The 22,648-nt window shown below is 39.2% G+C and overlaps 2 protein-coding genes across 2 annotated transcripts in view; one reads left to right on the top strand and one right to left on the bottom strand.

Moving 5' to 3' along the window:
• Positions 1-1,303: 1,303 nt before the first annotated feature.
• On the bottom strand, positions 1,304-2,313 carry LOC117291284 (trace amine-associated receptor 13c-like). The gene has a single exon (XM_033772917.1). The coding sequence runs from the start codon at positions 2,303-2,305 to the stop codon at positions 1,304-1,306; it is 1,002 nt and encodes a 333-aa protein (XP_033628808.1). The 5' UTR covers positions 2,306-2,313.
• Positions 2,314-7,258: 4,945 nt separating this feature from the next.
• LOC117291845 (tyrosine 3-monooxygenase-like) overlaps positions 7,259-22,648 on the top strand; it is a 28,253-nt gene continuing 12,863 nt past the window's right edge. The window contains exons 1-6 of the mRNA XM_033773777.1: positions 7,259-7,554; positions 9,694-9,945; positions 11,780-11,951; positions 12,335-12,423; positions 13,270-13,337; positions 14,212-14,262. Coding sequence (XP_033629668.1) covers positions 7,495-7,554; positions 9,694-9,945; positions 11,780-11,951; positions 12,335-12,423; positions 13,270-13,337; positions 14,212-14,262 — 692 coding nt within the window. The 5' untranslated portion in view covers positions 7,259-7,494. The remainder of the gene's footprint in view (positions 7,555-9,693; positions 9,946-11,779; positions 11,952-12,334; positions 12,424-13,269; positions 13,338-14,211; positions 14,263-22,648) is intronic.

Genomic DNA, 22,648 nt, shown 5'->3' with positions numbered 1-22,648 from the left:
ATCTCACGCCACACAGGTACATGAAATCATGGAGGTATTTCTACTTCCATGATGAAATCAAGTTCTTTGTTGGTTAAAGACAAAATCAACAAATGAACCTGAATCACTCAGCATGACTGTGTTTGTAAAATTGTAAATCAAAGACAACATCAAAATCGCGCTATTATAACGTAATTTATCCATTTGTTTGTATGGTTTGATTTTTTGATTTGATTTTTGTTGTACTAACAAGTCAGATCGGTATTCACCAAATGGGTTTGAAATTTTTAATAATTGTCAGGAGGTACTTGAAATCAAAGATTGCTGTTCAATAAAACAAAATTGATTTACAATGTATAACAAGTACCTTAAATGTGTCATTTCTTAAAACTAGGGAAACGTTTTATATGTTCAGTAACTTGGCACTTTGGTTCTCGAAGAATAAGATTTTTTTGAATAGTCTTTGTGTTTTACCAGATATCCCACTAGTGAATTTTACGCATGTAAGGCATCACTTATCAAATTTTAATTTAAAACACAAAAGACTTCGCCTGAAGAGTAGACTTGATCTCAAGTCTGAGACTGCGGTTATTTAGCAGCATCAGCCACGCAAAACTCCCCCAAAGATACGCTATGAAAGCCCCAACTCGCAATATCAGGGTAATGATGGAGGTTAGTCCACAAGTATGCACATGAGGGCAATATGTATTGGCTGAAATGCCACGATCAAAGACTTGAAAACCAAGTCTACATGGAAAGGTGATTAAGGGCCAACATGAACATGATAGGTTGGCCTACAAACAAAATGTGTGTGTGTCGTTTAGCTTCCCTATGGGTCTACCCCGCGGTGCCACTCGGGTGAGCCCCTGACAAGAGCTAAACGAACGACCAATCACCGCTCACGTAGTGACTTCGTTTACCTTGGGCCAGTGAGCCCCCAAGTGACCCACTGTCCCACTCCACAAGCAGGGCAATGTGGGCTGACCTGGGTGAGCCCCTGGAACGACGTCGAAAGCTATTCGAACGCACCGGGACAGACCGGGGATGACCTATAGGGAAGCTAAATGAACGCACCCAATATAATTATTTTATTTAAGGGCACACAAATCAACATTACAATACATGCATACTCCATTACTTTATTACATTTGAATGATAACCTCTCACTGCTGAACGATGGTAATCTGTAATGATCTTTGAAAAAGTACCATAACCAGAGATTAACGCAACCAGTACACTTTAAAACTCCTGGACCAGAATTGACCCAGATTTTGAGTTCGAAACATTCCTTTGACTTGAACGAACATGCGTCATTTTTAAATTGTTAGGATGACACGACCGGGATCACACGTTGTGGTCGAGGACGCCTAATGAACGCCGACTGCAGAACATGTTTCATAGTTTCTCTAAATTCAGCATTCCTGATAGAATAAATGGCTACATTCCACCAGCTGTTTGACAAAGTACACAGCGGTGCTAAGCCACAAATTAAAAGCTGACACCCTGTCCCATTTATGAAATAATCAACAGCAATAAGTATCATCGGGATGTACGCCACACCGAAAGCTACTGTTACAATGGCAAAAGTTATAGTTGCCTTGTTGAGTGGAAGTTGGACGTGGCCCGCTGGATTATCATTTGCTTCTCGATTGTTCATTTGCCTGAGATGGCGTCTAGCTATCAGGTACAGCCTGACGTAGATACCAATGGTTAGCAGGTACGAAACGACGATGACGACAACAAATGACGTCACAGTGCTTATACTGATACCAAGTTCTTTTTGCGCCGAGAGTGGAATGCAAATATTCAACATGGCGTCGAAGCAAACGTTGATACCGCCCGTGAACAGGACAACCAGACTGAACACGAGAGCCATGACCCAAGATACCACGACAGTAACGGTAGCTTGGGAAGGTGTGATAGTCTGGTACCAGAACGGTCTCACAACCGAAATAAAGCGGTTTAAACTCACCAGAAGCAGTGAAAGAACCGACATTGTTACGAGATAGAAATTGAGATGGGCGGTCACCAGGCAAGTCGGGTACCCTAACACCCAACCTGATATTGTAGCGTATGTTGAGGAAGGTACACAGATGAAGACTCCCATCATAAGATCGGCAATGGTCAATGACGTCATGAAGACTCTTGTGGTGCCTCCAAAAGCTTGAGACTTACGGAGACAAACCAAACACAAGGAGTTGCCAGATATGACGAGAAGAGATACTAAGGAGGAGAGAATGGTCCGAGGTAGTTGTAGATCAGCGTGATCGTAAATCTTAGGACACGTCAAAGAGTCGGCCAATGCCGTTGACAATATATCCTCCATTTTGCTTGCAGTTTTTCCCGACGGTTCAAAGCTAAGACTTATTTCTAATAGCTTTTAGTTGTCATGTAGCGCAATATCTAGTTTGCCAGAGATGTACGGTCCTTTGCTGCTAATTATCACCATAAGACATCAAAAATAGACCGATAATCTTTTATAATGCAATGTGTTAATGGGGGCTCAATCACAATTTGTATGTTGCTGATTTACTGCCCATGCATCGACCAGCAAAATACAATGAAGAAGGATTTAAACACTTTTCATGGTGGAAAATAGAGTAAATTGCTTTGCTGTTAAACACCATGTAGGCCTATGGTCTATTAATCTTTCTAAATGAGTTGGATGGTTCTAAAAGAACCGTTGGTTTCAAGTCGACAATTCGATCAGTATGCTCTGATCGTCTTCCGGGAGAAATAGAAGGCCCTTCGGAGCGATTTCAGGTCGGAGATATCTTCTAAAACTTGTTTCAGTAGTAAATCCGATGAATTTTTCACTGCAAAGAAAATCTACAAAATGTTCACGGGTTATAAAATTGCGTCAGTCATTCGGATTTGGCTGCTCACTTTGGTGAGTAATGACGGACGAGCAGAGAACTCTAAAGTCCAATCAAGTAAATCCTGTATAATAGTCATGGGGTTATGAGACTTGTTGAATAATCGGCATTGAGCAATGCGATTTGTTAACTCCCATCAGAATGCAGGTTAAATAAAATCCATGGTGCGATTAGTCCATTGAAAACAACTTCAATTGATCCGACGAGTACATTCCAGAATGCTCGCACACATAAAGTCTTGACGAACGGACTTATGAACTTGGTGTGGTGTATGGCCTGAACATCTGACGTCACACTTCGAGGCTCAGGAATTATTAAGCCAAGAGATCTGCCTTTTAGCCCACGTCCATAATCACCTTTGACCCGGCATTTATTTTCACATGGCCTTCATTCGCTGTTAAATCCGACGTACTGTATACATAGGCCAATACCTGCATGTTATCCTTGCGCATATATACTGTATATGGAAAGGGAACCAGTCTATTGTGTTGTCTCCACAGTGGCACTTCTCTCAAAACAGCAAAGGATGAACCGATGGTTTCAGTTCGGTGGTAAAAGCATCTAATGATGTTCTCGGTAAAAAACATTAATTATTTTGTGAGATTGCTCGTCACACGACTAGTGTAATTTATAATTCACTCCGACTTTGTCAATTTGACCAGTGATGTGCACATTTTCAAACAAGTTGTGATTATGTTAAATGACTATCTCAAAGGAAAGCAAGGTAGTGGTAGCACTTAAACTATCTATAAATGGAAAAAAAAAACATATGTGCTTTCGTAGCAACAACTAGGCTACTTAACGATGCAGTCATTGCTATACGAAAGCTTTATGCATCGTTAATGTAATAAGAAGTTAAGTGCTACCACTATATCTTCCTTGTTTTATCTATCTGACAAACACGGCAATTTTTGTTAAACTAATATAATGAAAGGATAGGCCTCTTAATGCATCCTTGAATAACATCGTGTGATGTGCGCATGATTGATGATAATATCACCGACGTTGGAGAGCAGCAAATGTCATGACAACAACAATACTCCATCAACAAGTCCGTTCAAGGCCTCCGTATAAATTTGATTGAAGATAATAATTCTCGGTTTATATTTGAATCTATTAGCTTACATTTCGTTTTGTTGTCAACACTTCGAGCTCCCAATGCTAACTTATCGATAACATTTTGTTACCCTTCTATTGTTGTGTGAATAATACTTTCTTTCAGAAGTTGTAACTTGTATGTATTGGATGTGAAAATTTAGTAAAATTTCAGTTGAGAATTTGTTTTGTTGAAGGCTTGCTATTACTTTCAAAAGAATAATTATGCAAACATTTTGTCATGTGTTACCTGTTTAATTGATAGAATAATCTCTGCGTATCAATGCAGGCGTTGGACCTCTCCTTTATTGAAATTACGGCGTATAGCCTTGATAAGCCGTCCCAACTGCAGCATGAATTAACATCATGGCCAATTAACGATGCATTAACACCATCAACCTTTTAATGTAATTTTTAAAGTAAATAATAAGTCAGTTATTTTACAATCGCTGCATTCCATAGAAGAAAAATGAACCAATGTATGCGTGAACCAATGAACCAATGTATGCATGAACCAATGTATGCGTGAACCAATGAACCAATGTAGGCATGAACCAATGTATGCGTGAACCAATGAACCAATGTAGGCATGAACCAATGTATGCGTGAACCAATGAACCAATGTAGGCATGAACCAATGTATGCGTGAACCAATGAACCAATGTATGCATGAACCAATGTATGCGTGAACCAATGAACCAATGTATGCATGAACCAATGTATGCGTGAACCAATGAACCAATGTAGGCATGAACCAATGTATGCGTGAACCAATGAACCAATGTAGGCATGAACCAATGTATGCGTGAACCAATGAACCAATGTATGCATGAACCAATGTATGCGTGAACCAATGAACCAATGTAGGCATGAACCAATGTATGCGTGAACCAATGAACCAATGTATGCATGAACCAATGTATGCGTGAACCAATGAACCAATGTAGGCATGAACCAATGTATGCGTGAACCAATGAACCAATGTATGCATGAACCAATGTATGCGTGAACCAATGAACCAATGTATGCATGAACCGATGTATGCGGCGGCTGCGAAGCTACCGGCAACCGCGCTTTGTGGGGTTTTCTCAACAGCTCTCCATTTTCCGTTACCAAGTAAGTTTTTATCCTAACAATTATTTTGAGCAATTACCAATAGTGTCCACTGCCTTTAAACTATTTCCCCCCCCCTTGGGCGGAAGGTAGAAAATCGGCTGGGACTACAATCCAACTTTAAGACGGTGTGACCTATGTTTACATTCACCGCCCTGTGTTGACAAAACACTATACACGTCATGTTTCGCCGTGCAATTAAACGCATAGTCTTGGTAAGATTGCGGGTACTTTTAGCTGGCTGCCAGATCACCAAGGTTTTGCCCGGCGGCATGCGCGCGAATGATGTTATGGTTTTCGAGTGACGTCAGAGGTCACATCGTGAGTGCGTTTTTAACTGCACACTACCGCGGAGTAAGTTCTTAAGTTGGTCTCAACGTTTCGACTATAGCTTTCTCCAGTCATCGTCATATTTCCCAATAATATGTTAAAGAAAACTATCATCAGCCGGTGTGGCAGAGGATTCTGTGCCCCCTGGCCCCAGGAAATCCCCTCGTACGGCGAACTGTGTAGGCCTACACACTATTTCAGCTTTCGCCCTCTTTTGAATTAACCTCTTTACCCCGTGTTAATTTCCCTCGTTTGAATTAACCTCTTTTAGCCCGTGTTTATTTCCCATTGTAGGAGACGGGATCTCCGGCAGATAGATGTTACTATTCGTTGCGATATGGAAATGAGAAAGGAGCGTCAGGGGATTTTGAAAGAAAACATTCCAACATACGCAGACATAATAGAGCTTTTATTAAAACAGCTGGTATTATAACTTTCTTGGTTCCACCCAAACGCCATTTGAGATAAAATGGTGGAGACACTAAATAGATACATTTTCTGTATACATGTTGCGACATGAAGGAACCGGTTTTCTTGGGTCACGTGGTTGGTGGACGCCATGTTGTCTCCAAATGCAGCACAACCCAATGGGCAGACTATTCTGGCACCCCGTGTTCGCCCATGCGTTTCTTGGGGGAACAATGGCTTCTAATCGCATGTTGCCGTCTGCCTCAAAAAGGCTAATAGCGCCCTCACCTGTCTATGTGAACCGGATTGTTATGTGGTTTCCCTTGTGATGCTGTGTGATGAACCTCGCGAAGAGGCGATTGCTAAATCAGACCGTGCTAGTTCGAACATTTATTGTTAATGAAACACGTACGATAACGAAACCGCCCACTTTTACAAGCATTTGTGTTGATGTCCTACTGCTTTTGTCACGAGTTGTGTATCATTGATACTTTGTTTATCAATCTCAGTATATGACAAGCTTGAGTTCACCCAAGGGCTGTGCATTGGAGCTTATCTTGTGTCACACAAAGAACGAATTTCGCTCTATGTTGTGGGGGAGAGCTCTTTTTTTTTTGGGGGGGGGGAGAGCTCTTTTTTTGTAAAGGATGACCGTCCTTTATGCTACTCTCACACTGGGGATAATAATGCTAGAGAATGTGCTTACGAACGGAAATGTTTACCAATCGCTCAAACTTTCGCAACATTCGCCGTATCTTCGTAAGCGTTGGTTCCTCACCTCCTTACGAAGATCGGTCAATTTATAAAACGCTTTCTAAGTTTTAGCGAATATTGCAACGGTCATTCGCCGTCGATTTTCGTTAGCATTGGTAACGTTGGTAAAACATGCAGAAGCGTTGGCAACGTTCGTAAAGGCATGGCAAGCGTTGCTTTTGTAAGATTTGGTAATATTGGTTCGAGAGGGCCGAACGAACGCGAAATTCAAATATTCATCTTCGCAAGAACATTCGCCACACTGTGAGGGGGGCAATACGAAGCGCATCCTAAATTTCAGCGAATGTTGTGAAGACAGTAATTCGCCATCGATTTTCGTAAGGGTAAGCCATTGGTACGTTTGGTAAAGCGTGAGTATTATTCGTAAGATATTGGTAACAAGAGAGGTCTAAGGGACGACCGAGAACATTGTTCACTATCTAATCGCAACTTTTGGGCGAATTTCAAATATTGTTTTATATTCCCAAGAGTATTCGCCACAGTCAGTAAGTACATGCATGGAGGAAGAAAATAGAGTCTTCCTCCATATGGTCCATGTACATGTAAGTAAGAGACGGCACTGTCCAATATTACTGCGCATGTGCAGGGCTGTGAGAAGAACTGACTAATCACAGTCCTTCTCTACTATCACGGATGGTCATTGAAATTCATTCACAGGAATGTACCGCTGGCATACACTCTGGCTGTATGTATAATATCCCGTACTTACATACAAAATAACTACAGTTAGCAGGTTGGTTCCGGTTGGTAGCTTTACGATATCAGCATCAAATCAGAGCAGACCGCTATCGGCTTGCTCGAGCTTGGAACTTTACATTAAAAAGGTACATGACTTTATTTGCGACTACATTGTGCAACAAGATTTTAAAGTATCTCTGAACTAACGAAGTTGATAAGAATTGACTGCAGACTCAACAACATGATGTCACGACCCGTCAGCAAGCCACGACCAGTCAGGAGGGCACACACATTTGAAGGGGTGAGGAAAAGTTTATTATTTTGACCGTAGTAATAATTATTGATCACATCTCATTAAATAAATTTGATACGTCTGGTGGAAGATTAACAATATTCCTGGAAAAGATATGATTTATATTAAAATCTAAAATGGTGTCAAGCTGTCATAACGAGTGAAGAAGAGTCGATACATTTATTATTTCCCCCATTTATTCTAATTGTTTAAAGGCAGTGGACACTATTGGTAATTACTCAAAATATTTATTAGCATAAAACCTTTCTTGGTGACAAGTAATTGGGAGAGGTTGATGGTACAAAACATTGTGAGAAACGGCTCCCTCTGAAGTGCCATAGTTTTAGAGAAAGAAGACATTTTCCACGAATTTGATTTCGAGACCTCAGGTTTAGAACTTGAGGTCTCGAAATCAACCATCTAAACGCACACAACTTCGTGTGACAAGGGTGTTTTTTTCTTTCATTATTATCTCGCAAGTTCGATTACCGATTGAGCTAAAATTTTCACAGGTTTGTTATTTTATGCATATATGTTGAGATACACCAATTGTGAAGGCTAGTCTTTGACAATTACCAATAGATCTAAGGAAAATTAATAAATTATCCGGTTAAGTTTTCAAGAAGATGGAAGTTGGAACAGAACAGCCATATGATTGTTTTACGTACGTGAGTGTTTAATCCCCGTTCCCAGCCCGGTGTACATACAACGAAAGGGATTGGCCAGGTATACAACAAACAATGCAGTGTGAACCAGTGACCCGTCTACTGGACTAGTTTTCGAACACATACGACGGAATATTGGGCGTGCTAAGGCACTCGACTTACTATTGAAAAATCGTTACATTTTACGATACAAAGGGCACCCATGTATTCAAAAAGAACAAATTGTTGTTGGCTACAGGCATCAATGATTTCAACTTTTCACTTTGAAGGTCGGTAGCCCCATGTGCTTGCATCATTAGGATGTATTTAGTTGTGATAGCAATTCGATAATAAATCAGATAATCCGACCGGATTATTATTGGATAAGACAATTTTTAAACAGGTTTGCAGGCTGATAGAGTTACTTGTAACTTGCCACTGTTTGGTTGTGCTGTGATTGGCTTGTTTACTTATGCCATTGCTAAGCTAAAGTTTTTATCATCTAAGCATACAAATGTTTAAAGTCAAAGGTGTGGCTAGGCGTCGAAAATTACAATGGGATTAGTGTTGCAGTAAAACTGACGTAGGTTAGGCTGACTACATGGTGGAGCGGTCACCACGGCTCAAATCGCCATGAAAAATCAATATTTAAGCTAGGAATCGTGTTACAAATCAAACATGCAACATCATAATGACTATTTCTGATTTTGCGATATGCATTCGACACAATGAACTCTTAGTCTTACATACATCGACACATTGATAAGAGAAAACAAAACACTCCAAAACCAACATATTTTTTTAAGTTGAACAGGTCACCACTTAAACAAAATTTGCGAATTATTTAAGCATAGGTATACGTTTGGTGTCACTATTACAATTAATTTCAATACAAACCTTTGGTTGGAAGAAACGCAGCGTTTGATAGTACAATTAATATTTCGAGAACCAATTTTTATTTTAATAATATGGGTATGTAAAAATATGAAAATTTTTATGCCACAATTTGAATCTGAGAAGCGTCACCTAACTAGTGTTTTACCACATTTGCCAATGTTACAAATGCATTACCATTGATTTGCCAACGAACATTTGTTGCGAACACTTGACACTGTATACACGGCTCCCAATGGATTGCAAATGCTTATACGAACGGTTACCAATGCTTGCGAACGCGTGTTATTTTCAAAGTGCCATGAAGAATGTATTGCCCAATTTTTTTTTCAAAGTCAAACGAGCAAAGAGCCATAGGTAGATACCAATCGCGACCGCGTCATAAAATAATTCGTAACATTCGTTTAAAAAAACCACCCTTGTTTCAGATGCCAAAAAATAATGGCTTCAGGCGAGATGTATGTTAATATTTGAGTGAGAAATTACCTCTGTCTCAAAATTCACGTTACTTCAGAGGGAGCCGTTTCTGACAATGTTTTATACCATCAACAGCTCTCCATTTGTCGTTACCAAGTAAATTTTTATGCTTTTTAACATTTCACGCCAACAGAGCACTCTGTACCCGTCCCGCAAATCTAGTCTGATCGAAGATGCTCGTCGGGATTCGTCCAGCTCTTCGGTCGACATCTGGGGACCCTTCGGCCTCCCGAGTCCGACCGAACACGACGATGTATTCTCGGAGGGCACCGACGAGGTAACCAACTTGGTGAACGGAGACATCCCGAAGAGACTGTGTGTGTCGTTCTCGTCCCGCGGTGACGCCGGTTTCGCCTCGCTGGCTAAAGCTGTGAAAGTATTCGAGGTTAGTACGAATTAGTGAGTTTTGTGGGTTGAATACCGAACAAACTGTTCCCTTTCCGACGACAAAAACAACAAAAGAACGCACAAGCTGTTGTACGCATGCAACCGTGGACCCCCTATTGTCCCTCTTTTGTTTATACTTTGATTACAGCTCCCAACACCACATAAAAACTCAACCGACACCACACGCACCGCAAAACGTTGCCCCAATACCACAAATAAACGCCCAAAGGGACTGAGTAGATCAGTGCAGGCCTGAGTGCGAGCCAAATTGAACTTGCTTAGTTTTTGCACTGTTTTTATGCTGTAGTTAAAACTATGATGCAACATCTCAAATCTCATAATTGCAATTTTAAACAACCCAACCTTGAAAGGAACACGTTGCCTTGGATCGGTCGAGTTGGTCTGTAAAAAGCGTTTGTAACCGTTTTTTATAAAATGCATATTATGTTGGAAAGATGTTTAAAAGTGATCCACACAATATGCCTCGAAAATGCGTGGTTTTCCTTTTAGTGTGCGAACTATTAACACGGTCGGCCATTTATGGGAGTCAAAAATTTGACTCCCATAAATGGCCGACCGTGTTAGTCAACGAGGTAATTCCTCGGTAAAACCTCGCAATTTCGAGGCCTATTTGTGTGGATCATTGTATTCTACTTTTACAACCTCTTTCTAACCATATGCATTTTATAACAAACGGTTACAACTGCTTTTTAAAGACCAACTCGACCGATCCAAGGCAACGTGTTCCTTTAAATAAGGCGTTTCATTGACCATTCATAGCTAAATATAAAGGTCCGTATGGTTTAGTACAATGAAGCTTATTACCGTAAAAGATATTGTTAAGAAAGGTTTGTTCGTTCCTTTCACCGATCATTTGTCTGTTTTTAATTGGGTTGATACGTAACACAAAACCTGTCATCTTCAATGTTTGATATAGACAGCGACAAAGTACGTTGAGTCGCTATTTCGTCAATCAATCTTAACCAGGTTTCAAAACGTCAAATGTTTAATTAAAAATCGTCAAACAATTTCCTGCCGGCCTCATCCTGCCCTTTGTTTAACTACGGATATTATGTTGTATATTCCCCATCCCGTCCTGCAGTCCATAATGTTCGCTGTGTCGACAGACTACGCATGATGGGGGTGGGGGGGGGGGGGGGGGGGTAAGAACCATGCAGCAATCTATTTTGATGTATTGTATCATTGTGACATGTGCATGTACAAATACAGGTTACACATTGACAAGGTTTTCACAATAACTGAAGATAGGCCTACAAACAAGATTCTACAAATTGGTGCCTTAAAGCCACTGGACACCTTTGGTAAAATTAGACTCAGTACTCTCACTTGTTGTATTCCAACATGCATTTATAAATAATAAACCTGTGGAAATTTTGACTCAATTGATCATCGAAGTTGCAATAGAATAATGAGAGAAAAAACACCCATTGTGTGCTTGCAGATGCCTAAAATGGTCCGAACAGGTGTATCCCAACATGTGCATAATAACAAATCTGTACACATTTTGACTCAACTGGTCATCATAGTTGCAAGAAATGTGTGTGATTTCAGATGCATTATTAGAAAAGGCTTTAGGGCTGAAGTAGTTTAATATTTGATTGAAAAACTACCATTTTCTCAAAAACTACCTCAACAGCTCTCCAATGCTCGTTACCAAGTAAGTCTTTATGGTAACAATTGTTTTGAATAATTACCAACAAGTGTTCAGTACCTTTAAGTCGGAGCAAATTAATTTTTAGTAACGTATAACTCCGACGAGATGATTATTATAGTTGTCGATCAAATTAGTCAATGTCGACTTTCCATCGCAGATGACGAAGACAAAGCTGATTCAAGTGGAATCAAGAGCTTCCGCTGCAAACGACGGTTTTGAATTCCTTGTTCAAGTCGAAGCAAAGAGTTGCATCGTCAGGAGTCTTCTAGCCTCCTTGAAGAAAACAGTGGACTCCGTTGTCTTACATACAGAAGAGGTTCCCAAAAGAGGTACATGCCATTCTTACCCTCACATGCCCAAACCCCGTGTAATCCATGGCAATCTATAATTGATTTGTGTTGTGGATTTTTCACATGACGTCAAGTTGACTTATTACGAATAATAAAAATGTGCAAACAACTCACGTTGTCTTAATACAGAAGAGGTCCCTACAAGAGGTAGTGCCTACAAACCACGCCCGAATACCTCTCAGACCTTTATAAAAACCCAAAACATCCATGCCAATCTAGTGATTTGTGCTGTGAAATTTCCTGATGACATCTAGTAGACTCTGCTTGGTAGACCAAAAGTCCCAACAATTAAATATCATAAATCAGATTAGTTTTAGAAAGTATTTTATATACACTAACTTTTTTTCCCTATATTTTTTCAGCAATCTGGTTTCCACGTCACATCTCGGATCTGGATAAATGTACACATCTCACCATGTCGTACGAACCGGACCTTGATAACGACCACCCGGTAAGGTACCAGACTAAGTGGATGTGCCCAAATTGGCGTATATATAAGGCCGTATCCGAATTTGCGGCTACAGACGGCTACGACCGTTGCTAAGTGTCTTGCTAAGAACTTCCTATACTTTCCTCCATGCTTATAGGCAGTGGACACTATTGGTAATTACTCAAAATAATTATTAGCATAAAACCTCACTTGGTAAAAACAAAATGGGGAGAGGTTGATAATATTATTAACTCTGTGAGAAACGGCTCCCTCTGAAGTGACATAGTTTTCGAACAAGAAGTCATTTTCCATGAATTTGATTTCGAGACCTCAGATTTAGAATTTGAGGTCACGAAATCAAGCATCTGAAGCACACAACTTCGTGTGATCATGGTGCAACAAGGGTGTTTTTTCTTTCATTAAAATCTCGCAACTTCGACGACCAATTGAGCTCAAATTTTCACAGGTTTGTTATTTTGATGCATATGTTGAAATACACCAAGTGAGAAGACTGGTCTTTGACAATTACCAATAGTGCCATTGTCTTTAACGCATGATGACGCGGCAATCTAGCCGTATATCCGGCCGTAGCTGTAGCCGCCAATTCGGACATGGCCTGAAACGAGCGGCTACGGCTACAGGCTGGATCGCAGCGTCATCAAGAGTTGAATCGAACATAGCAACATCCATAGCAACAGCCGTAGCCATAGCTGTAGCCACTAATTCGTACTCAATGCCTAATACATAAACTTTGAAAACTAAAGACGTTGGATGAAATAAGTATACCATTTTTAGAGACGTGTTTTATTCTATTTACTGGAATGATGATCAGATTTTGATTCAGAAATTCCTTTTCGTGGTTTGCAGGGATTCACAGACAAGGAGTATCGCACACGACGAACCGAAATTGCAAGCATTGCTTTCCAATATAAGTAGTAAGTAGGCAATATGCTTATTGTTCTTACAGTTATATCGAATAAACAAGATACTATATGATATGATTATCATGGGGAAGGGGAAGGAGGCGGACAGGAATGGGATGCAAGCTGCCAAGTATATGCCTACAGACTGTTATCGTGCTGCCTCCATCTTGGTCATGTTCCTCGTATCGAATAACAATCATTAATGCCAGTAACAATTTTGCGAATAGGAGCCAGATTATTTTGTTCTTCCAGCCTCAGTTTGGTAACATTGATATCAATAGGAGAAATTCAAGATGGCCGCACCATGATAAAGGTTTATTTGTCTTTTATATGCCTTGGCAAGCAGCCAAGATATGGCCTACTGGATTTGTGTAACAGTGTGAGCAAGCTTGCCCCAATTGGTTCGGGTACAGGCTGACCCGCCCTTAGTGGTGTTGTTCCCGTTCAGGCAAAGCCACATTATTAATTTTGTTATGAATGAAAACGGCTTTAGTTGCAACAAACTTTTCAACAAAGTTCCATGGTATTTTGCCTTTTGTTGGTCGTAGTATAAATTAGAGAGCAGCAATTCTGCAACCAACCCAAACATCATTTCAAAAGGTAAAAAAATACCCCAAAAAACGTAGCCATTTTAATAAAAAAAGGATGTAGGCCTACTAAAAAACCTCAGATCAATTTCATGGAATTCTTACGTTGCCATGTAAAACCCACATTGGCATACATTTTTCTTATGGGATGTGTGCACAACATTACGTGCTATGTGAAACAGAGTCAGGAAATTGGGCCCTTGTTGTGAGGCTCTACCCAAAATGCATTAAATTCATATTGTTCTACCACGTTCCTTTCTTTAAGTTTTAGCTTTTTGAATTTTATTTTCTTTATTTAGCGGGAAACATATAGAGAAAGTGAGCTACAATGAGAGTGAAATACAGACCTGGTAAGTACTATTTCAAAAAGACCATAATTTTAAATTCGTCAGCTTAGGCCTATAAGGTAATATTGTGCACAGCTTGAATGGATTTCATCGAATTGCTTTTGCATACTTTGGAGCTTCTGGTTAACGGGGTGTATTGGTTACTTCTAGTGGCATCTAAAGTTATTGCTGGCAAATTGAAACATTCAGTTTCAAAGAAAAGTATGAGTATGTGAATTTTCGTTTATTTTTCAAGCGTATTTTGTACTTTAAATTTGAAAAGATGTGATCCAGATGGCCGATCGGTCTCAAACTTCTACAGGTTTGTAAGTTGATGTATTATGGTGGATTACTAAGGTGATTTGCATTGCCAACAACTATTTTGTTCGCAAAACCAATGCTGTAATGTTTCCCAGTTTAATGAAATGTTGTATTATTGCGAGATGATAACTGAGAGGACGATTTGTCAATACATTCCTGAGCGGTATTACGAAACTTGTATGGATATTCTGTTGAATATTTAGTTTGTGCATAAAATAGATTCATGGTTCATTGAATATAAGTGGGTGGTTGATGCGACAAAAAACAACTATACAAGTATACAACTTCAAGGGCTGATGGTTGCACTCTTGTTGTGTTGTCGCTATTAAATTCCATTGTGTGCTGTATTTTACCTTCCATAAATAGATTTTCTTGTGAATATGTTGTTGTGTATGTGACCATTTAGATGTAGTTAAGTCACTGTTTAATAAGGCACGGGGAAACTGGATTTGAAGATCTCTTGAATGAATGGTTTATTGTCGGAATCTGTAATTTGGGTGAACAGAGATGTTGATGATAGTCACCCTTTTCGCACCTTGGTCACACGAAGGTGGAAGTTGTGTGCTTTCAGATGCTTGATTTCGAGACCTCAAATTCTAAGTCTGAGGTCTTGAAATCAAATTCGTGCAAAATCACTTCTTTCTCGAAAACTACGTCACTTCAGAGGAAGCTGTTTCTCACAATGTTTTATGACTAACCTCTCCCATTACTCGTAATCAAGAAAGGTTTTATGGTAATATTTTTTTTGAGTTAATACCAATAGTGTCCACTGCCTTTAACAATTATTACAAATATATTAAATGGAAAAAGAACTAAATCCCGTCCGCCATCTTGGTGAACCACATATCTCATGTTAACCAAAGAACATTGATTAAAATCACACTAAATAGCACAAATATATGTTGACATAAAGAAACAATCAAGTCGCATGCATTCTATGAATAACTAGGTAAGACTTGAAAGTTTAAGAAATGATGCATAAAGACATAATCAAATAAATAAGAATCATACCTGTAAATTGGGTGAACAGAGATGTTGATGATAGTTCGGCCAATTTCAGAATTACGCCAAGGGCGGGAAATACAAATGAGAACGCATGGGGCGCTACGCAAAAAAGGAATTAACCAAAACTAAATGGGGTTTATCTGTATGTAAACCTGGCCTCTAAAAACTAAAGAGTTGAATCCAACACTTGGAATAGCTCGGAGAGTGACAACGCTTTGAAAAAGTTGGATCCATCGTTTTGTTTGTTAAATCTAGCATTTTAAATTGTTGATCCACCGCAAAAACGGTTAATTCAACAATTTAAGTGTTAAAGATGCTATGTCAGATCAAATTCATGTCAGATCAAATTCGTGGAAAATTACTTCGTTCTCGAAAACTACGGCACTTCAGAGGGAGCCGTTTCTCACAATGTTTTATACCATCAACCTCTCCCCATTACTCGTCGCCACGAAAGGCTTTATGCTAATAATTATTTTGAGCAATTACCAATAGTGTCCACTGCCTTTAATCATTAAATCTGTGGACATGTTTTGTGTAAAAAAAAGTACCTAAATCCTCTAAGCATGTTCTGCAGAGAAAGTCTTATAGGGTTTGAAATCATGGCCCAATTTCATAGAGCTGCTAAGCACACAAATTTGCTTAGCATGAAATTTCTTACTTGATAAAAAACTGGCTTACCAATCATTTTTCCATTTGTTGCATATTGCATATGTTTCTGAGAAGGCCGGGCCTCCAAAGACAGCCATTAATTGGTCCGAGTTGTCTGGATCTATGTGCCGTGCAGAAAGCAGTCGGTTTCGTAGACATTGTACACATGGACTTTGGAAAACACAACTTCCAATGCAAACAACATTTTACTTGCATGTTTAAATTGATCGCCGTAATGTCATTATAACTTAAGTTCTTAAATAGCGCATAAGCCTACAATAACCATATCAACGCGCTGTATACAGTACCCTAGTCACTGGGCAAATAACATTCCTCTAAAGATGCTATGTCAGACTTTTTTTTCGTTAGAGCGGGTGATACTCTTTGAAATACCATTCACTCAAAAAAAATCTATTTTTTTAATGTTTGGGGCCAAAAATCTGACATAGCATCTTTAATTAATTTCTCCAAAAAAATCGTTGGAATATTGTTGGATCTGCTTTTTAAACATTACACTGGCACTTAAATTGTTGACTGTATACTTTAAAATGATGGATTTAACATAAAATGCTGGATACTATCAAAGTGTAGTCACTCACCGAACCCATGCAAGTGTTGGATTCAACTCTTTAGTTTTTAGAGTGTATATAGATTTGTTCCGCTACATATTGTACTCTTCTGCGCCTTTGACACCCTGCATTATTAATTTTTTTTCAAATTATTGTGGCGTTAACAAACTGTTATCCCTTTGAACTGAATGCATGATTTATTATCTCAGTTTTTCTCAGGAAGCTAGTAGGGTCAAAACCAATAACAATATTTTGCACGTACAGCCATTTCTGATACCCTTTGAAATAATATTAAATTGAAGATGATGCCTGAAATTGGTTTATGCAATCAGAGTTGAACTCTAGACTGAAGTGTTAGACTCCACACTACATTGAAGCGGTTCAATATTAGTGCAATTCCAATACTTATGCTGATGTTCTCATGATGTCAGCATCAACAGGGAATTCCACAAACTTTGTCCTCTCCTGCTTTCAAAAACACCAACAGAGCGCCACGAAACATAAAAACGACATTCGTCCCATAGTCTACAGGATTTACAAACGACGTGTTGTACACAGACTTCGTATGTACAGTTTTCATGAAGATACAGTGATCTTGTTTATTGAATGTTAACTCACCCATGTGTAATTAATTACGTTGTGAACCAAACTTGTACAGATCTGTATGAGTTAACACAATCTACTTCCCTGACATGTAAAATATCAAAGATTATAAGCTAAGCATTCTTTAATTGGTTACAAAACTTTGAGCGCACTTTTCTCAAGAAAGGTTTGGCTGCAGGGGACTTTATGGTACTTTGTGCTAACTCGGAATCCCGTCTTTCCGAGATGTCACATCTTTGTTCCGAGTTGTTATATCGTGCATTCCGTGTTTTCGTGATAGAGTATCTTTGAAATACATGTTTCCGCAATTGTTAATCGTTTAATTTTATGTTCGTATAACTTTTCCCCTTGTTCCAAGATAAACTATCTTGTTAACGCAGTATAGTGGATGGTCATATATACGCTTCCGTACTTTTTGGATGTCGTCATCCCGAGATAAATTATCTTGAGATAATTTTGTTGTGATCTCAACATGTCGGATTGCACCTCCAGAGCTCTGCAGATAGTTGTAAAATCTAGAACAAGAATTATAAACCTATCAAACTAACAAGGAATATCCAATGTGTATATTTCGGCCACGACTGATGAGCAATTTCGCATTAGGGGAACAGAAACACCCTTCCTATCCATGTTACGAATCATTTTCCTGATCAGCTGAAACCCGCTTTTGTTTGCAACATCACTGCCATGTTTTAGCTTGAAGGAAAAATCGACAAAGTTCCACCCACCCATGTATAAGCCGGCGCCTGCCGAGCTTGTATCTCTATATCAGTGATGGGTGGATAGAATGTCTGGTGCCCGTCTCGGCTAACCACACCACAGACCCACAAGCCAAAATCTCTCATTACATTTGGGCATGTATTACCAGTTCAGGAAAAGACGCCCATGTAAAACAAAAAGGGCAAACCGATAAAACTAATTAAAATCCGGAACCTATATTGTTGAACTTGATTCGAAATTCACCCTTCTTGATTATCCCCTCCTGCACGTCTTCTTTGTCATGTTGGTATTAATAGTTTTTCACTGCCTCTCGAAAGATAAAACCTCACTAAATGCTTCTATATAACTTGACCGTCTTCCACCCTAGCTACGTATGTGCCTGCAAAACATACCACTTGTAGATCTACCAGGTTGGTTCATTTAAATGGTTTATGTAAATAAAATATCGACATAATGTGGATTGTTTGAAAGTATATCATTCTGCTTCTGGCATTAATCGCAAACATAATCTATTCACAAAATTACATAAAATCTTTGACCAAACTGCTCACGTGATTTTTTTTTTTAAATCGCCTTTTAAAACATTGATATTATTGTTTCCCTTTCCTGTCTGACAGTTTAATTCATTCTGTGTTTTTGAATAAGGGAATAAAACGGTAACGACGAGTTCTTAAAGTCACCTGGAAGTGGTATTTTTTTTAAATAAAGCTTTTGTCACTAATATATGTGTTTTTATGAGAGGAATGTGAATGAAAAGTTAACTAAGGTTTAAAAATATTAGTTTTGATTGTATTTACAAATTTACGAGTAGGCCCCGACCCGAGAGGGCGCTGTTCGTGACGTAATTCAAGGCGCGATATTTGAAGAGACACGATTTTACACACACATTCGTACATTGAAACTTCAACATGTTGAACGCCTAGTGGTGCTATTTGCTGCTATTTTTATTTAACTATGCGACTTTTTAGTGACCAAATGGGTTGTAAGATGTGGGTCTGCCTACGTAATATTATAGAAATACGGCCACGGAGCAGACTGCACGCACGCACTATGGCTGCTGTATAATGTGCGGACGGTCACATATGACCTGCACGCACGGTGAATCGCATGCGGTACCAACAACAAATCGTGTCACTTGGCAAAAGCTAAAAACATACCCTCAAAGTTCAAACTTACCCGATTTTTTTCACGTTTAGCAAATGCTCCTCTGGGTTCGTCACGTCTTTCAGATACCTTCTTCGACTTCCCACTAGCTGGAAAAATTGTTGGGACGGCGTCGTGTTTAAGAATGGCTCTTCTCGTCATGTCAAATGAGTGGTGTATCCCGGATTCGAAGCACGACGGCTCGAAGTGTTCGCTGCATAGCGCTGAAAAAGACGTCGGACCGGACCACTTTGCTCTAGTTAATCTGACTTTCGCAGCCCACAACCGCCTATACTTGGGATCTGCAGGAAACAGATGAAGACTGACCCAATCTTTAGTTGTTTTGCTGCATCCAGCAGCAATACACCTGGTCGGCATTGCCGGAAAAATGCCAGAAAAAAAAACTTTTTCGCAGCGTACAAACTCACGTCTTAGAATTACATGTACTTTTGCACGTGTGTATATCTACGCATCGAGGGGGGTCTATGTTTGATCGAGGCAAAGTCTTCCTTTTCCTACGTCACAAAAGGGGTAGGCGGAGTCAACCCCCGAAGCACTTAATTAATTTTTTTTAACATATAAATCGTGACAAACAATTACTCAAAAAATTGTTTTATTGGTAATAAACATATACTCTTATGTTTAAAAGAAAAAAAATCCTATTTCCAGGTGCCTTTAAACTGCCGTTTAAAACCGGCCGGGTCGTGGCCGTGTGATAAAGGCCCCCAGCCGAAGGCGATGACCTTTATCGCACGGCCACGACCCTTCAAGGTTTAAACGGCAGTTTAAGAACAAGTCACTACTCATTTATTCACAGTATAAATGCCTTTTTTGGGTAAAACGCGTAACAAAGTAAGAAACTCTGTAAAACTTGTCCGTTACCGACGTCCTTGAGCTCTGCATGTGTGTTGCATTTTTATGACTGAGACGGTTTTCGGATATTCGTGCGCGTAGTATGCAACCGTTTAAACACCCCCACGTGATGCGCTCTCCACCAATAGGAATAGCGAAACTGTGTAGTGAGGTATTTATTCATGATTGTTAAACTATTATAAAGCACTATATATGATATCATGAGAAGAATGTACGCATCAAGTTATTTAGGTTTGAAGTTAAAGTTGAATAATTTTAGAATCGGTCAACTCTTATTTGAAAAAATGTATTCATGAGAAGGAGGATCAATGCTTTACGTCTGTTTCGCCTCTAAATGTAGCCCGAGCCTTCTTTGACACTTGACCTGAATGTAGCTCCAAACTTGTATCTAAATGTAGCCCCACTTAATTATAGCCACAAACTTGGCAATTCTATACTATTAATTTTGGTTTTTACCCATATACCGATGTGTGTTAGCACTGTATACTCAGTACTTTCCCGAGTCCTGTGAAAAAATTTCACAGGCATGTTACTCGGGTGGGAAGTACTGAGTATACAGTGCTAATACACATCGGTGTATGGGATAACCAAAATTAATATTCTTTATCCCCGATGCAAGTTTAACATTAATTAATTCTATACTGCAGAAAAATACAACTGCATCCGGTATACAAAGCAAAAAACGTGATCAGCCTGTTAGGACACTAGCATATGAAGAAGACTACGAATAAAAGCTTATTCATTTTAAACATTTAAACATTTCAATAGGGAGTGACCTTTGAATAAAAGAATGAAAACTGTTCAAAATTTAAGCACCAGCAATTTTACAAAGATTGTTTAAAACGCCCGACATTCTGTTTAAGGACAAGGAAAAGTTTAAGGAAAGTTTAACTCAAAACTTGTACTGTCTCACTACATTAAGTATCATAGGGTCCTTAGCTATGGCAGTAATGAACACCGATTGTTCTTGTTTCCACATTTTTGGGGGAAACCTGAAAAATCCAAGATTGGTTATCACAAATTTAAATAATGTCAACGTTTTAACTGGAAACCCAAATCACATTCGATAAATCGTTTTTAAATGAAACATCCATAGACGAAATGTTCATGCATTTCTGTCTAAATGTATTCTGACGCAATCTCAATGCCCCATCCTCGTGTAGAGGATATTTTTATTTAGAAAATTACAAGGAAGGTTTTTTTTTTTACTTATGGATTGGGTAAATCTAGAGGCCAGCGAATCAATGAGCGAGGCCCCTGGCCCGGCACCCTCTTCTAAATTTACACCAACTACGGGACAGTTGGGAAGCGGATCATTATGGCTCGCAGGCAACAAGTGTATCAAATGGGGGTTTATCGATCGCAATGTCGGGTAGGTTGCACGATGGTATAGCTTGAGATTTACACTAAGCCGCGTTAAAGGGAAGATACATCGAGGGCTAGTGTCTTCCTCTTCGCAAAGGTCAGAAATGTGTATTTCTTAAATAAAAAAGGACAACAGTATCTCCTGCAGGAATTTAGGGAAGTAAAGTGATTTTGGATCTCGAAGAAGTTTTATTCCATATCTCTAATTATTTTGGTTAACGCAATTTGTATAGATCATGATTGTTGATGCGTTTGAGATAGACAAACCTACATGTGCTTCACTCGAAATAATTTTCTTTTAATTACAATTTTTGTCCCATGGCCAATGTCGTTTCTTTTCTTCTTCATGAAATGGAATCAGGGGTGGATTTCACAAATTGAGTTAAGACTAGTCTTATCTCGACTTATATGGATTCCCTTATTGAATCGTTTAGGAAGAAACCAAATCCCCATTGAAAAGCACTACGACAGTGGCATTTTCGAAGTGCAGAAAAAAAATCCACCGGATTGTCAGGAGTTTGCCATAATGAACCAATCTGCTTCGACAAACGGTCGGATTATACCTTACCTCTATACATAGATGCATGTTATTGATTTGTTCCGTTGAACCATAATCGGCCTCTGTTTGGTTAAAGACACTGGACACTATTGGTAATTGTCAAAGACCATTCTTCTCACTTGGGGTACCTCAACAAATGCATAAAATAACAAACCTGTGAAAATTTGAGTTCAATAGGTCATCGAAGTTGCGAGATAATAGTGAAAGAAAAAAAAACACCCTTTATGTAACACGAAGTTGTGCGCAATCAGATGCTTGATTTCGAGACCTCAAGTTCTAAATCTGAGGTCTCGAAATCAAACTTGTGGAAAATTACACTTTTCTCGAAAACTATGTCACTTCAGAGGGAGCTGTTTCTCACAATGTCTAACAGTATCAACCTCTCCCCATTACTCGTTACGCAAGTAAGGTTTTATGTTAATCATTATTTTGAGTAACTACCAATAGTGTCTACTGCCTTTAAACCGATCTGTAGATGTATTTAAAATCTTTAAAGATCGGTTTAACCAAACACGATTGATAAATTAATATATTTCAGTCATTTTAATCATTTTTGGTTTTTACCCATATCCACCGATGTGTGTTGGCACTTTCCTCGGTACTT

Source organism: Asterias rubens, chromosome 6 (genome assembly GCF_902459465.1).
Source record: "Asterias rubens chromosome 6, eAstRub1.3, whole genome shotgun sequence".
Taxonomy (NCBI): Eukaryota; Metazoa; Echinodermata; class Asteroidea; order Forcipulatida; family Asteriidae; genus Asterias; species Asterias rubens.
Note: the sequence above shows the minus strand (reverse complement) of the source record. Positions and strands in the feature narration are given on the sequence as shown.

What these genes read in the sequence shown, in the direction of transcription:
- LOC117291284 (XM_033772917.1), bottom strand. Translation starts at nt 2,305, where the DNA reads ATGGAGGATATATTGTCAACGGCATTGGCCGACTCTTTGACGTGTCCT.